Source organism: Vanessa cardui, chromosome 17 (genome assembly GCF_905220365.1).
Source record: "Vanessa cardui chromosome 17, ilVanCard2.1, whole genome shotgun sequence".
NCBI classification, from domain to species: domain Eukaryota; kingdom Metazoa; phylum Arthropoda; class Insecta; order Lepidoptera; family Nymphalidae; genus Vanessa; species Vanessa cardui.
The window spans coordinates 8,148,437-8,163,402 of NC_061139.1; the positions used below are offsets into that span (position 1 = coordinate 8,148,437).

The 14,966-nt window shown below is 31.5% G+C and overlaps 1 protein-coding gene across 1 annotated transcript in view; it reads left to right on the forward strand.

The window, feature by feature from the left end:
- LOC124536724 (protein spaetzle 3) overlaps positions 1-14,966 on the forward strand; it is a 51,229-nt gene that overhangs the window by 8,192 nt on the left and 28,071 nt on the right. Inside the window, exon 2 of the mRNA XM_047113295.1 lies at positions 5,528-6,518. Coding sequence (XP_046969251.1) covers positions 5,723-6,518 — 796 coding nt within the window. The 5' untranslated portion in view covers positions 5,528-5,722. The remainder of the gene's footprint in view (positions 1-5,527; positions 6,519-14,966) is intronic.

The window sequence follows — 14,966 nt, forward strand, 5'->3', positions numbered from 1 at the left end:
TAAATGACTACAACATAGGAAGCTGTTACTGGGTCAACCTGCATCAGTCTGGTAATAAGCCTTGGCAATTACTGACTGACTTACTGACTTAAAAAAAATTACACTTGATGAAATTTTTTTAGTAAGTGAATGTCTTAACGAATTCGTCTGTCCGGGGCTCTGGTACGTTAAAGCATGTTGACAAATATTTAAAAAACCTATTTCCTTTCTAAATCTATCAACCATAATATATTTTTTAAGTTGAAAATAGCCCGATCGAAAATATCGAACAGTTTTATAAATATGTTCCCGCATATTTCCTTTGTCATATATGTATTCCTCAGACATTGTATAGTCACATTTTATGACCGTATAGTATTACAAGTAATAACTTATAATTTTTATGACTGCAATAAAAAATATTTGAAGCATTTGTATTCACGGTCACTGTTACATTCCAATGAGTAAGTATTGCTCGAAATAAAGTGACAAGGTCGTTATCTGACTACTATTACGATTACTAGCTTATATATATTTAAAAAAAATCATTCTTTTGTATACATTTACTATATTCCATACATAGTACAGTTACAGACATATTACAAAGATACATTTACATAATTATAATAAGGATGTAATACCGACATTTGGGGACACTTCATATTTTAAGACCATCTTGTATAATTTGAAAAATTCAATCACGGAATCTTTTTAAGATATCTAAATAATTCGAAAACGGTTTTTTGTGTATGATTTGTTTAGATACGTCAATCCACGTTTAACCATACCATTAATGTAGGGCTACCATGTTATCAAATGTATTAGTAATATTTAAAAATGTATTAACTTACTTCTGGGTGGCTATGTAAAAAATTACCTATTTTTACATTACATTTTTGTTAACCGTTATATCAGATACGGAAACGTTATAACAAATTATTGTAAAAATGTAAATCATGAGAAATACAATAAATAACTACTGAAGAAAAAAAGCAAAAGGAAATAAACAAATATATGAAATACGAAAAAAAAGTGTGTACATTGGTAGCAGGTAGGTAGATCCGGGTAAAGCTAAGTGCGAGAGTGCGAGGAATATCAGAATCCAGACCATGGCATATAAATGTTAGCTTAAATTAAAAAAAAAAAATAACTAAATATTTTGAAAAATGTTTTTCAACTTCCTCCTTACGTTTACAAAAGTTACGTATTCAAATCAAAGTATGCTAATCGGAACAACTGCTAACACTATAATTAAATAATATACTTGCACTTATACTTTCACTCAGAAAAATTAATTAAGATACATGTATAATAAATTTTGAAAACCATAAAAAACCTCTGGATACACTTATATAATTTTTTAAGTTTTTCCAAATGTAACAGAATGTAACATACCGTTGTTATGGTATGTCGATGTAAATCTACCCATTCCCCATAATACCCATAGAAATTTTTAAATGACGAGTAGGTAGGCCTTGATTTGCTTGTTTTTTAGCCTTTATTAAAAAACTGTTGTTATTAGAATTTGTTTTGTAACTAATAGTAAATCATCCGCATCTAATTCAATACAGTTGTTATTTAAAACTTTAAAAGTCATGCAACCCTTTTATTTTATAAAATAATTAAACAAATAATAGATTTAAAAAAAAGTACCTCACTTTTATGAATAGCAATTAAAATAGTAAAACAAAATTATTTATTGTATTATGCTAGTAGATTTCTTTTCTGTTTTATTTTTCCATACGGCTCTACAATTATAAGTAGTTTAGTTTATATCTTATTTACTAGTGGCAACACTAGTGCTCTGACTTAAAGGTTAGATGTTAGGTCTCATCATATAGACCAAAAAATCGTTCCTGCTTCATTTAAAGACTATACGTTTTGTAATTCATCTAAATAATAGTGTTTAAATTGCTAAACCAATTGTTATGTCTACAGTAGCTTTTTGTGCCGATCAGGAACAAACGTTAATTAACGTTAGCAAAAAATATCAAAGTTGACAATCTGGTTATTAATTGAGCTGTCCAAAGTTTTATGTCATTGTCTATTGTATTTGTGTTGTTAAAAAATTATGTAATTTTTATTCGATTTTCAATTAACTTCATTTAAATGCACGTAACAATATTAGAATGAGCCTTTTATTAAAAAATAATAATAGTTATTTACTAATCACTTCAACGGTATGTTTTTACAATAGAAAACATATATTTCCAACACAGCAAAAAAAAGTATTACTCGTAGATTGCTACAGTAAAACAATATAATTATAAGCAATTACAACCTTCGGATTGATCGTGGCGCTAAGAAAATATTACATATAATAAAAGAATGACAGGCAGTTAATTTATATATAAAATATTGTTATTAAATCATTTATTGAGGAAGTGTTTGGATTTGAGTAGAAGCAATAGATATTTGAAAGTTGTATCTGTATGTGTGTTGACGTACTTCAATCTTAATCTAAGATCAGAATTGGCAAATTGATCAATATACTTTATTCGTTTCTACTTTTCATTTTGTCTTCGATTGTATAAAAAACATCGAGGGTATGATGAAGCAAACAAACGCATCCATAAAAGTTCTGCCTCGTGTACCAAGTATTGGAGAAGCTCATATACTGGAAATCAGCTTACCACCAATAGCAAACAAAATATTAAACACGACAGTTATAATACCTAATCTAAGAGAGTTTCCATATAACGAACACACTGCAACGATGTCTAAGTAAATTAAAGGCACGTGAATGAAGTATCGATTATTATCAAATCGAATCCACAATGAGTTTTACCTAAAATACTGGCAAAATTACCCCTTTGTACAGCCAAACACATATATTGCATGAAGAAGCTGCCAGATCTAAGTCACCTGTTGACTCAAATCAAATCATAATATACTTTATTCGAAAAACTTTTATAAGTACATTTAAATCGATATATTATAAAACTACATTGTTGCAATATTTACCGTGTTCAATAAAAAAACTTGAAGAAAGCTGAAACTAGTGAAAATATAAGTGTAAACGACTGCCTAAAAATGTATGTTAGGTTTCAGAATTAAATTTAATTAAATAAAATTTAAGCGCTAATGTACAATAATCTACCGAAAGAAATATTTAACGAAAAATCTTTTGTGAAATTTAAAACTAAATTAAAAACATACTGTCAAACTTTATAATTATGTTTGAATGTTTGTATAAATAAGGTCACCATTAAATATATATATGTTTATTATTATGTTACTAGTTTAAGTTTCCTATGTAAGTGAACTTTGTTCTTAATGGGAAATAAATCATCTCTAAATCTAAATCTAAAAAAAAAATAAATCTAAATCTAAATTATATATACTAGATATATATACATAACACTTTTGTTATCTCATGTCTAAACTTACGGTAATAAACGACAAAAAATATTAAATAAATAAATATAAAAGTGGGTTTATTTATTAACTATCACCTAAAATGTCTGAAAAATTTGTGATGTTTGATATATCGTTAAAAACCTTACATCATCTGGAGCGACACAGGTTATAAATTAATTAATTCGTTAATTCAGAGTAATCATGTTGAAATATAAAAAAAAAAATCGAACTTCAATATAACACAAAAAAAGGAAACTCAGACTGCCAAAATTTTAGTGAATTAGTTACTAGAAGAGCAGAACTAAGCAACTTTATTTAATGACATAAGCCAAGAAAAGGACTTAAGAAGTTTTATTTTTTGTGGCACTTATTCCTTTTCAAGTTAACACATCAATAGAAATTTAAATCGAATAATACCGTATGAAACGATGGTACCAACCCAGGTGCTCAAAGCTCTGCCAGAAGTCCAATAAAAACTATATTACGATCGGCAATTTTCCCACTTAAATATAACGTTGAAAGAAGGTTAAAAGCAGATAAAAAGTACGTATTCAGAATACTTTATAAACAATGTGATCGATTATGAAACACTATTGTTTTCTGTGTTACATATTACTTATATAACTCCTTTTGATGTCACATTTTGAAGTAAATCTTCTGTTTATAAAAATGTAGAGCGTTAAGAAGGTCAATTATAGAATATTCTCGTTAAATTTAACAAAAATACACTTAAAAAAAGCAAATCGAAATGACACCTGAAAAGTTGTTTCATGAGAAAAAAAATTATATTATTTGGATATCAAATTAATCAATTTAGTTGCATTTGAGAAAATTTTATTTATTATAAAATATTTAGTTTGTCTTATTATGTTGTAAGATGACGAAAAAATCAATTACTAATTAATATCTCACTTTTCTTCCAATAAATATTCGAATATTCACCAGTTTTCTGCACTGGTAAGTTTAGTAACAGTCTGTATATATCTCAATGCTGGACTAAGGCGCCATTTCATTTTCAAGGAGAAAATTTAGACCTTCCCCATCCATGCTACTCCAAAACAAATTGATGACTCCTGCAATATTATGTAAAAAATGTTTACAAAAGTACCAAAAAATTGTGCAAAGTTCCAATTCCAACTTGATAACGAAATAGAAATATATGTTTGCAAGGTTAAACGTATCTAAACAATAGGTTACATTTTCGTCTATGTTTCCTTCAAAAGGCATGTTACCGTCCACGTCTATGACACATACATTTTGTCATGTACCGTCGTGAAGCTGATGCTCTTCGGTGATAGTGGTCGCGTCAGACGTGCGAGGACAACACGAATATTACACAAACGAAAATTTATAACCATATGAGCTGTTGCATCCTTGTTTTAGAACACGTGCAAGCTGTAATTATATACATATATATATATAATTCTATAACAGGATTCTCATATAGAAAATGGCTGGATCATAGCTTGAAGATTTTGGTACGATTTTGTGCATTAGTACACCGAGATAATGAATTAAATTATGTTTTATCGATTAAATTTCTTGAATTTTTTTTTAAGACGTAGTTTATCAGATACTTAGAAAAATTAAAACAAACATTTTTACCTCGATTAACATGAATAAATGCATTAACTTCTAAGGATAATATCAGGCTTTGTTGATACGTGTTATTGGATCATCGGGAATTGTTTTTAAATTAACAAATTATTTATAGACATTTATAAAACTAATACATACATTACTGTATTAATATATGAACTCAAAACAGAGACAAATGAAGCAAGTATTATAAGCATTGGCGAGAAATTAAGAATAAGTAACTATTGTATGTACAAGGACAAAGGCGAATGTTTCGTCTTAAGATCGGTTTTTCCCTATTTCGGTACCAAAAGCATCTGCAATCGACGTTCGTTGATCACGACTTGTGCCTTTAAATATGAATGCCATTTGTAAAGTGGCAAGGATATCACGAAACAAGGGAAATCCAGCTATAAACCTTTGTATGCGACCATACAAACTGGTTCAGTTGGTGTCGATATCATAAGTTTAAATCTAGGCAATATTATCATTCAAGAATAGATTATAACAGAGTTTAATTTGCGGTACTTAATAAAATATAACTTTACGTTGTAATTTTAAAATGTAATACGATTAAACTTTGTATGTAATATATATTAATTTGTTACAGGTAAACGCGGTGCACGTATTCGAAAGTGATTCAGTGAAATATAGTGGCAGTGCAGTGTATTCTTTGTTTTTACAATGAGAAGACGCTCGCGCAGCTGACTATCCCACGCTGCTTACATTATTATGCAAGCGCGATCGTAATAGCGCATAAATATTTGAGTTGACATTTAAGGCAATGTCGAGCGAATATTGAATCATGGCTTTGGCGAATTTTACGGTGGCCAGTATCAATGCTGCAACACCTGCGCTCGCGGCAACACCGTCTGCCCCTTTGCGAGTACAACTAGATGATCTTCTCTATTCACCTGAAGAACAACAACCAGAATACGCAGCACAGTACACTGGCAACGAACCCTTCATACCACCCCCTAATATACAACAGCCAAGAAAATCAAAGGTTAGAAAGCGTGCTGGTACAGCATATCTGCCTCCACCAAACCAATTCACACATTATCCACAGCAAAATAATGTTCCTCAAAATCCTTTCAACAGTCAGCTACATACACAAATATACCAACAAAATACGAGACTCAACTTACAAATAGAAAATCAGCGAGTTCATGACATCAATGCAAATTATGACAATACAGGACAGTATGTTCATGATCCCGCTGGAGATTACGACTATGCGCAAAGAAAGAATGGTAAAAATGGAGGGCAACGACCACCTTATAACCCAGGTTACGCGGATGTACCTTTTCTGCAAGCGACCACAACTGGTCCACCATCTAGTCGAAGGTTTGATGGCGTCTCAAACCAAAACTTTAATATTGTAAGTGGTCCTGCGACACCGTCAACTCAATCGGCATCGCGGAAGCAAAATGAGGCTGGAAATAAAATTAGTGGTAATAGTGGTACAAATGGACAAATACCTCCAGATCGCCCTCGAGGCTTCACTAAAGTAGAAACAGGCGGTTCAGGGGGTAAAACTCAACTACACGCTATACTCGACTACGACGACGACGATTACTATGAAGACGTACCGGGATCAGGTAAATGATCAAATTAATTCACACATTACATTTAAGTATTAAGCGTTCATTTGTGTCTTATTAAAGAATATTGATTGATATAAATTGCTTAGATACGTTACAATTAGATTGTTATCCGTTAAATAGTTTTAATACCTACCTACAAGACATTGAATTTGCACGATCGGTCCAATTACTTCCACTATCAGTCGATAGCAGGCAGCCTTCGGACACGGCTTAAGATCAAAAATAACAGCGAAACTGAATATTTCCTCATACAAATATGATATAATATTCACAATGGTATCAAATGCGAAGCCTATGTTACATAAATTGAAAATAAAAGTGCGATAACTTTATTACGATTGCCATACACTGTTCTATATCCAAGGTCGTTGCTCTTAAACAGATCGCTAACTCTCTTGCCTTAGCTCTTACTCAAAAGCCTTCGATCGTTTTAATACCGACTAGCCAATGCCATACAAACAATGAATAGTCTACCGCAGACGTTGATACATGATTGCTTACAATGTTCTATAAATGTAGACTTAAGGTTACGAATTATATATCACTACTTTCCATTTTGCTGATATTACATGAGATCACTGCAAATTAGATTAACATAATTTGGGTCTGGTGTACCAGCGTTTTCAAAAGATCTTTAGACACGGAATTAAACTAGCAATTCTCAGAAGTATTTATGAGGCGTATAAGCTGTTTTACTTTTGTTACAATTAGTTTTTACTTATTCTTTTGTACAAATATTTATGAGGAGGTAAAATGTACATTTTTATTTAGATATTGCTTAACCAGCAGCCAGTTTTCATCAGCAGCACAAACGGCTATTAACATACGTGTTTATGTGTTAAAGATTGCGTGTAAGCGTCTTTACTTTTAAGACAGTGTGTATAAAAACATCAGTGCCGACCTTGGTTTCACTTTCGAGCGTATTATCTTCGAGAGGACGGGTTAAATTTACGTCACTTTCTCAAGAAACTCTTAAGCTGGTTTCACACAAATCATATGATGTATGATGGGTAATATCGTTTTAAAAGTGTGCTATATATTCTTATTGAATTTTGATTACAATAATATCCTGTACCCATTTAAACAAAGGCCTTCGTGATAAGAACTGTATTCGAATTTTATATAAATAATTGAAAGGCAACGGGGCTTAACAACAATCTTTTATCAAATCTATTTGTACAAGTAGCTTAGTACTTTATTGTGTACGTTTTTTGTATATTATTTTTCTTTACATTTATTACGCAAATTTTAGATATTTTAAGCAAATATTTTTTAAACCAAGAAGTGACTAAGTTTAAAAAAAAAATTAAATGATTATAAATAGGTGTTAAAGCGGTTATTTTTAATGTAAAATGGTAGTTTTTGACAATCAATAAGTAGGTGTAACACTTCCATATCGAATAAAAATTGTTGACATTGAAAAAAATATACAAGATCAAGTAATCTCTTCGTTCGTAATATCTTTCGGTAGCAGTACAACTAATTAGTCAGCGAAGTCCGAAAAATTTTTTTCATCAACTATACAAATAAAACTATATGTCAAAATAAAAGTTACTATCCTATCATTATATCACATCTTTATACATTACCTATGTCCTGATTTATGATATTCTTGCACTTTATCGACTTTTTCCTCTACTTATTCGTAAATAAAATATTACATGTACTTTCCGCATAAATTAAAGAAACATCCAAATTCCCACAAGAAGGTTTTAAGTCTTAAATTATGTTGTTAACCAACAAGTTAAACTGACATTTGATAGGATTTCACTTCGTACATGCAGATTTCCTCACGACTTTTTGTATAGAAAACATAAATATTTGTTATTTACTATTCAAAAACACTGCTATTGAAACGACTTGTCTATTTAAATTATTAGCTACGTGTGGAATAATAAAATATATTATGTGTTTTATTTGATAGAAAACAATGGTTTGAATAAGTATATTTTGTATAAGACTTTCCTAGAAATGCGTGTTACCTTTTGAATAACAATATTTGTATTTTACTTGGTGGTAGGGCTTTGTGCAAGCCCGTCTGGGTAGGTTCAACCCACTCACCAGTTATTCTACCGCCAAATAACAGTACTCAGTATTGTTGTGTTCCGGTTTGAAGGGTGAGTGAGCCAGTGTAACTACAGGCACATTGGATATAACATCTTAGTTCCCAAGGTTGGTGGCTTAAAACGGCTTAAATGTGTGGATTCTTCCTTGGAAGTTAACTCCTCAGTTGTGATATTCGGTTATGAAGGCTTTATTTATTTAAATAGCTTCCTGTCCCGGCCTCACATGGATACAATAAAAGTATATATACAACTTTTTAAATTCAGATCAAACATAAACGGAAAAAAATTGTTTTTTTTCTCTATCATAATATGTATGGATTATATTGAATGTAATATGTATGTATTGTCCTTCCTCTATAATTATGAAAAAATAATCGCATTTTTATATCGTGTAGAGATAATTTATCAAGTCGAAAGAAATAAACGAAAAATATTTTCGCTGATCAGGTCTTTTATTTGTAAATAGTGATATCTAAAAAAATTAACATGTATATTTGTTATAAAAAAGTGAGAAAAACATTTTACGCATCAAATTTAATACGTGCAATGATAATTTGAGGCTCCATGTCTATAAAACACTATGATCTTTAAGAATTAAATAAGAATAAGTAATGAAATAAATAACGTATTGATATGGCCTTGAACCATTTAGTCTATTTTAAATAGTGATTGTACTGGACAAGATATACATAATTCTGACCAAGTACGTGTAGAAATACAGATGCATTACTTCCATAATCCGAGGGAGAATTCAATATGTCCGAGCATCCCATATGCTCGGTCATATTGAATGGGTGATGGTGACCACGTGATGATAAGTGGTCACCATCACCCATAGACAATGACGCTGTAAGAAATATTAACTATTCCTTACATCGTCAATGTGCCACCAATCTTGGCAACTAAGATGTTATGTCCCTTGTCCCTGTAGTTACACTGGCTCACTCACCCTTCAAACCGGAACACAACAATACTGGTACTGTTATTTGGCGGTAGAATAACTGATGAGTATGTGGTACCTACTCAGACGGGCTTACACAAAGCCCTACCACCAAGTAAATTTTAAAAAGATTAACTGAAATAGGAGAGCCACTTGACTTTAACAGGTTGATTTAAAGACCGTGCAAAGTGGAGTAGCCTTAGTCGGAGATACATCCTGGCAATAGCCATGATTAATAAAATGCTAGGCAGAAGAAAAAGGATTATGAGGGCTTCGAGAACTTCCTACTTGTTATTGAAAATTTCAGAACAAATAAACACATACAGTCAGAGTAAGGAAACCTTCGTCAGTTTTCAAATTCATTCCTTTATCAAGTATTAAACTCTTAGTACCTTTTGAATCTAAACATCAAATAATTGCGACGCAATATGTCATTCTCGATCGGTAAAGCAGATTATCGCTCATACTGAGCACACGAAAGTAGATCTTAAGGTGACGAACCTTTTCTTAACCCGACATTGCAATATTAACAAGTGTTATTGTTATTTATTGAAGAAGTTATTTTAAAGTTACCCTAAAAAAAATCAAAACAGCATTTAATATAATTTAAATTGATCATATACATTTTGTTAGCTGTGATTCATATATTATTGAATTTAAATGAATCGATCGATCAAAAATCAGACCAATTAGGTATGATTTCAAATAGAAAAATAAAACTTTACCAGCAGATACGACCTAGTTACAATTGTATTATATTTAGAGATTAAAGCGACATGACAAAGAGAATAATGGACTAATTTGCTCACGAAAACCAACTGACCAGTGAATACAAATAACTTATTTGACTAAGAGCCCTTTCAAATACCGACCTTACTTTAGGTGACTATACTGGACCTGTTTCTTTATGTATTTATTCATTACATAAATACAGAGTAAATATTATTAAAACATACTAGTAGAAGCTCGCGGTTACATTCGCATTTAAAAGGTCGGTCATCAAGTAGGTATAGGTACATCAGTTAAAAAATAAAAAAAAAAATACATATCATTGAAATTACGAGTAGGTTATGGATAATGAATATAATAAAGAGCTGAGATGATGAGTGCGGGTTCAAACTTAGGCAAGCACCACTATATATATGTGCTTAATTTGTGTTTATAATTCATCTCGTGCTCGGCGGTGAAGGAAAACATCGTGAGGAAACCTGCATGTGTCTAATTTCATCGAAATTCTGCTATATGTGCATTCCACCAACCCGCATTGGAAGAGCGAGGTAGAATATGTTCCAAACCCTCTCCTTAATGGAAGAGGAGGCCTTATCCCAGCAGTGGATATTTTACAGGCTGTTAGTTTACTTTAATATGAATAATGTACGAATTTCACGTTTCCAAATGATTATTTGCAACTAAAAGTGAAGCTCTTACTAATTTCCATTCTGATAAAGACTAGTCAACCGTACGCAGGACATATAGCAGAAGTCTATAGGTACACAAGAATGCTCAGTTTCACTTAAATAAATAATAATGAATAACAACCCTATGAATTATTACAATAAAAAAATAAAAAACCCGATAAATGTCCACAGCAGAAATTATGAGGAGGTTGTACAGCTGAATCGAAATACGAAACACAATAAATTATCTCAATTAAACGTTATCCTCTGATCAGACGCAGTTCCAACGATTTTATATTATTTTAAACACCGGGAGCTCGACAGAATCGAGATAATCGAGATATCGATTTTAACATAAAAATATCATTATCGTTTATTAACCTTATCAACGATTGTTGAAATCATTAAAGACTGTAAAATTAATTTTGCACTGTACGCGAAAATAATATTATTTAATTTTAGTAGTGTAACACTTGTCGTGATCAACTAATGTATATCGATAGGAAGGCATTCTCTCAACGGCTGGACCATAAGGTCCATATAAAACTACTAGGTGTTTTTTTTATAAAATACCGTCTGGGTAGATACCATCCACCCACCATAAATTACACAGTAATACTTAGTATTAGTGTATAGTATATAAGCTGAGTTTGTCCAGTGGTTATAACGCGTGCATCTTAACCGATGATTGCGGGTTCAAACCCAGGCAAGCACCACTATATACATGTGCTTAATTTTTGTTTATAATTCATCTCGAGCTCGGCAGTAAAGGAAAACATCGTGAAGAAACCTGCATGGGTCTAATTGCATCGATATTGTGTCACATGTGCATTCCACCAACCCGCATTGGAACAGCTTGGTGGAATATGTCCCAAACCCTCTCCTAAATGGAAGATGTCCCCCTAAATGCCTTATTCCAGCAGTGGGAAATTTACAGGCTGTTACTTACTTTACTTGGTATCGTTGTATTCCGGTTTGTAAGGTGGGTGCGCCAACACAGGCACAAGGGATATATCTTTGTGCCCTGATAGATATATCACAATATATCACAATAGCAATAACTATAGGCAGTGGAGCCCAATACTATCAGATGGCCCAATAGTCAGTCTGCCTAACTAAATGTAATAAACAAGGATATCATCTAATATAATCAAAATCAAAATCAAAATAAACTTTATTCAAGTAGGCTTTTATAAGCACTTTTGAATCGTCATTTTACAATTAATTGAAGCTACCAGTGCTACCACCGGTTTGGAAAGTAGATTCTACCGAGAAGAACCGGCAAGAAACTCAGTAGTTACTCTTTTTAACATTTAAAAAATACAACGTCATGTTAATTCAATACAATTATTTCAATTAATGTATCCTGCTTGGAAGTCAACAGGTATTAACTCTCAAACTTAAATCTCTTAAACTTAAATCTTGTATCGAATAATATGCTTTTTCTACCAATGTATTTTTTACAAACGATTTGAATTTACTAAACGGCAAAGTTAAAAATTTCTGCGGAATTTTATTATAGAAACGGATACCTTGCCCCAAGAAGGATTTATTGACTTTGCGGAGTCGGAAACTTGGCGTTATAAGCTTATCCTTACTCCTAGTGCACATACAATGATTATCACTGATTTTATCAAAGTGATCAATGTTACTGTGAATATACATAATATTGTTGTAAATATATTGCAACGCAACAATGATCTAATTAATATTGTGTCATATATGGTCAATGATGCCAGTTTGATTTTCATTGTTCTAAATTTCAAATACCTTAAAGTGATCTCGTTGTCTTTAAACCGATTTTTCTCAAAACGTTTGTACCCACTTACCAGATTTTTTGTAATTCTTAGAGCATACAAAACATAACTTACTAATTAAGCACAAAAAACTCTTTAGTCTTCCTATTACGACTACGTTTTTGAAAGCGTCATGTTTTATTAAGATTCGCAGATACGGAACCTTTTATTCATTACACAAAGAACATTTATTATAAATGCAGATTTCGTGTTCAAACTGGCAAGGAACATCAAATTATAATATGCATTAGTAACAAATATATTATATAAGTATACTATCGACCCTACTGATACTAAATATACTAAAAAAAAACTCTAAAGTTATTATTGTTTCTTTATTATATTGTGCATAAATTATACATATAAACTTTCCTCTTTAATCAATCTATCTAGTAAAAATAAGCCGCATCCATTTTGTATTTAAAAATGATGAGCTTCGCAATTTAATTCGTTTTAAATTAAGACTTATGACGTGAGAAGGTTTCGTGTTCTAATTTCAAATAAGTCACTGACTGCATTGACAGATAATTTATAATCATTAAAGAAATCAATAGTCATTAGTATCATTTAAGATCAGAGACGACCGAATCCGTTCTACAAACATACTTTGATTTCACTCTCATTTACATCATTATGATAATTAAGTGTGTTGTAACCAAATGGCATTGACCGGCGAATCGGAAGCTAGGTCATATAAATATCACGCGACTCATAAGATTGATTTCGATATGTACAAAATTTTATTTATAAAACTATATTTGGTTTATAATAAATGACCATAGCAACAATATATTCGTCATAATAGAATTATAATATTACCATGTATAACGTGTATATTTATTTTAGCCTTTTTACATATATTTAAATATTTAATATGGTATGATTTTATACCTATAGTCGTTATTATTTATGAAAACTTTTATCTCTATTTTTAACATTTTAAATAAAGAATTTGAGTTATAAATATATTGGGATACCTATCGTAGGCTACATTTTATTACAAATTATACGTATTATCACTCTCATCTAAGACGTCACGTCCTTTTTGCCTGTGACTACTGATGACATAAACTCTGCAATTAATATGAAGAGTAAATACATAAATAAATATGAGACAACATCACATACATTAATCTGATCCCAATTTAAGTAGCTAAAGCACTTGTGTTATGGAAAATCAGGAGTAACAACGGTACCACAAATACCCAGACCCAAGACATCATAGAAAACAAATGATAATCTATATCGACTCAGCCGGGAATCGAACCCGGGACCTCAGAGAATGAAGAGTATTCTCTTCATTTTAATTATTATTCAGTTTCTTTTTCGGACTGGTTTTTTTCCATCTAATACATTACTATGACTGCCAAGAATCAAGAGTGATTTCATTAGCCTACTTGATAAGGCAATATTTTAATTATGATTATCCTTGTTTTTGTATATAAATTACAAAGCAAGAAAATTTAAAGGTAACCTTCTTGAAAATGGTTTTGCAAATTTTTTGATTTCCCACCACTTTCCACACTAAAGGTTGCTGAGGTGCGAAGCTCTGACGTAAGAGACGCAGCTCGCAACTATGTATCCTAAATAAGATCTAGAACTTTCGTAACCTCTGACCACAATCTGACGCACCCATGTTATGAAACCAACCAACGACTGAGATGTCACACAATTTACAAATAGCTTTTACCTATCGCCTAGATGTCTGTGATCTACTTAAACTGTCTAGCTTTATAGATTTCTAGCGTTTCGTCATCGAATGATCACTATTAAATAACTCGCATCGTCTTTACTTTGCGTAGGTATAAACGATACACGTATTCATATTTCATAATAATTATTTGCACATATTTATTTAATTGTATTCGAATAAAGGGTCAGTGACTAAGACGTCCTTTCCTCTTTGAGAAGAAAATGTAACTAGTCGCTAAAAAGCCACGTTCACCCAATAAGGTATCCTTACTACTAATAACGAGATTACTTATTAACACAAATTAAGTACATGAGAACTGAGTAAACGGCGATCTTTTGTTGAAATCAAAATCCTATTTTAAACTCTCTACTGGGCCACCTTATCTCTATTCAAGCTAAGCTGTAACATATTAGTACGAAGTTATTTGTATAGGACTAGAAAATGACCTGTTATAAGTGGCCACAACCACACATAGATATCGTCACTGTATTGAAATATTCACCATCCTTTACATCGTCAAACCAAAATATGGACCTAATGTGTTAAGACC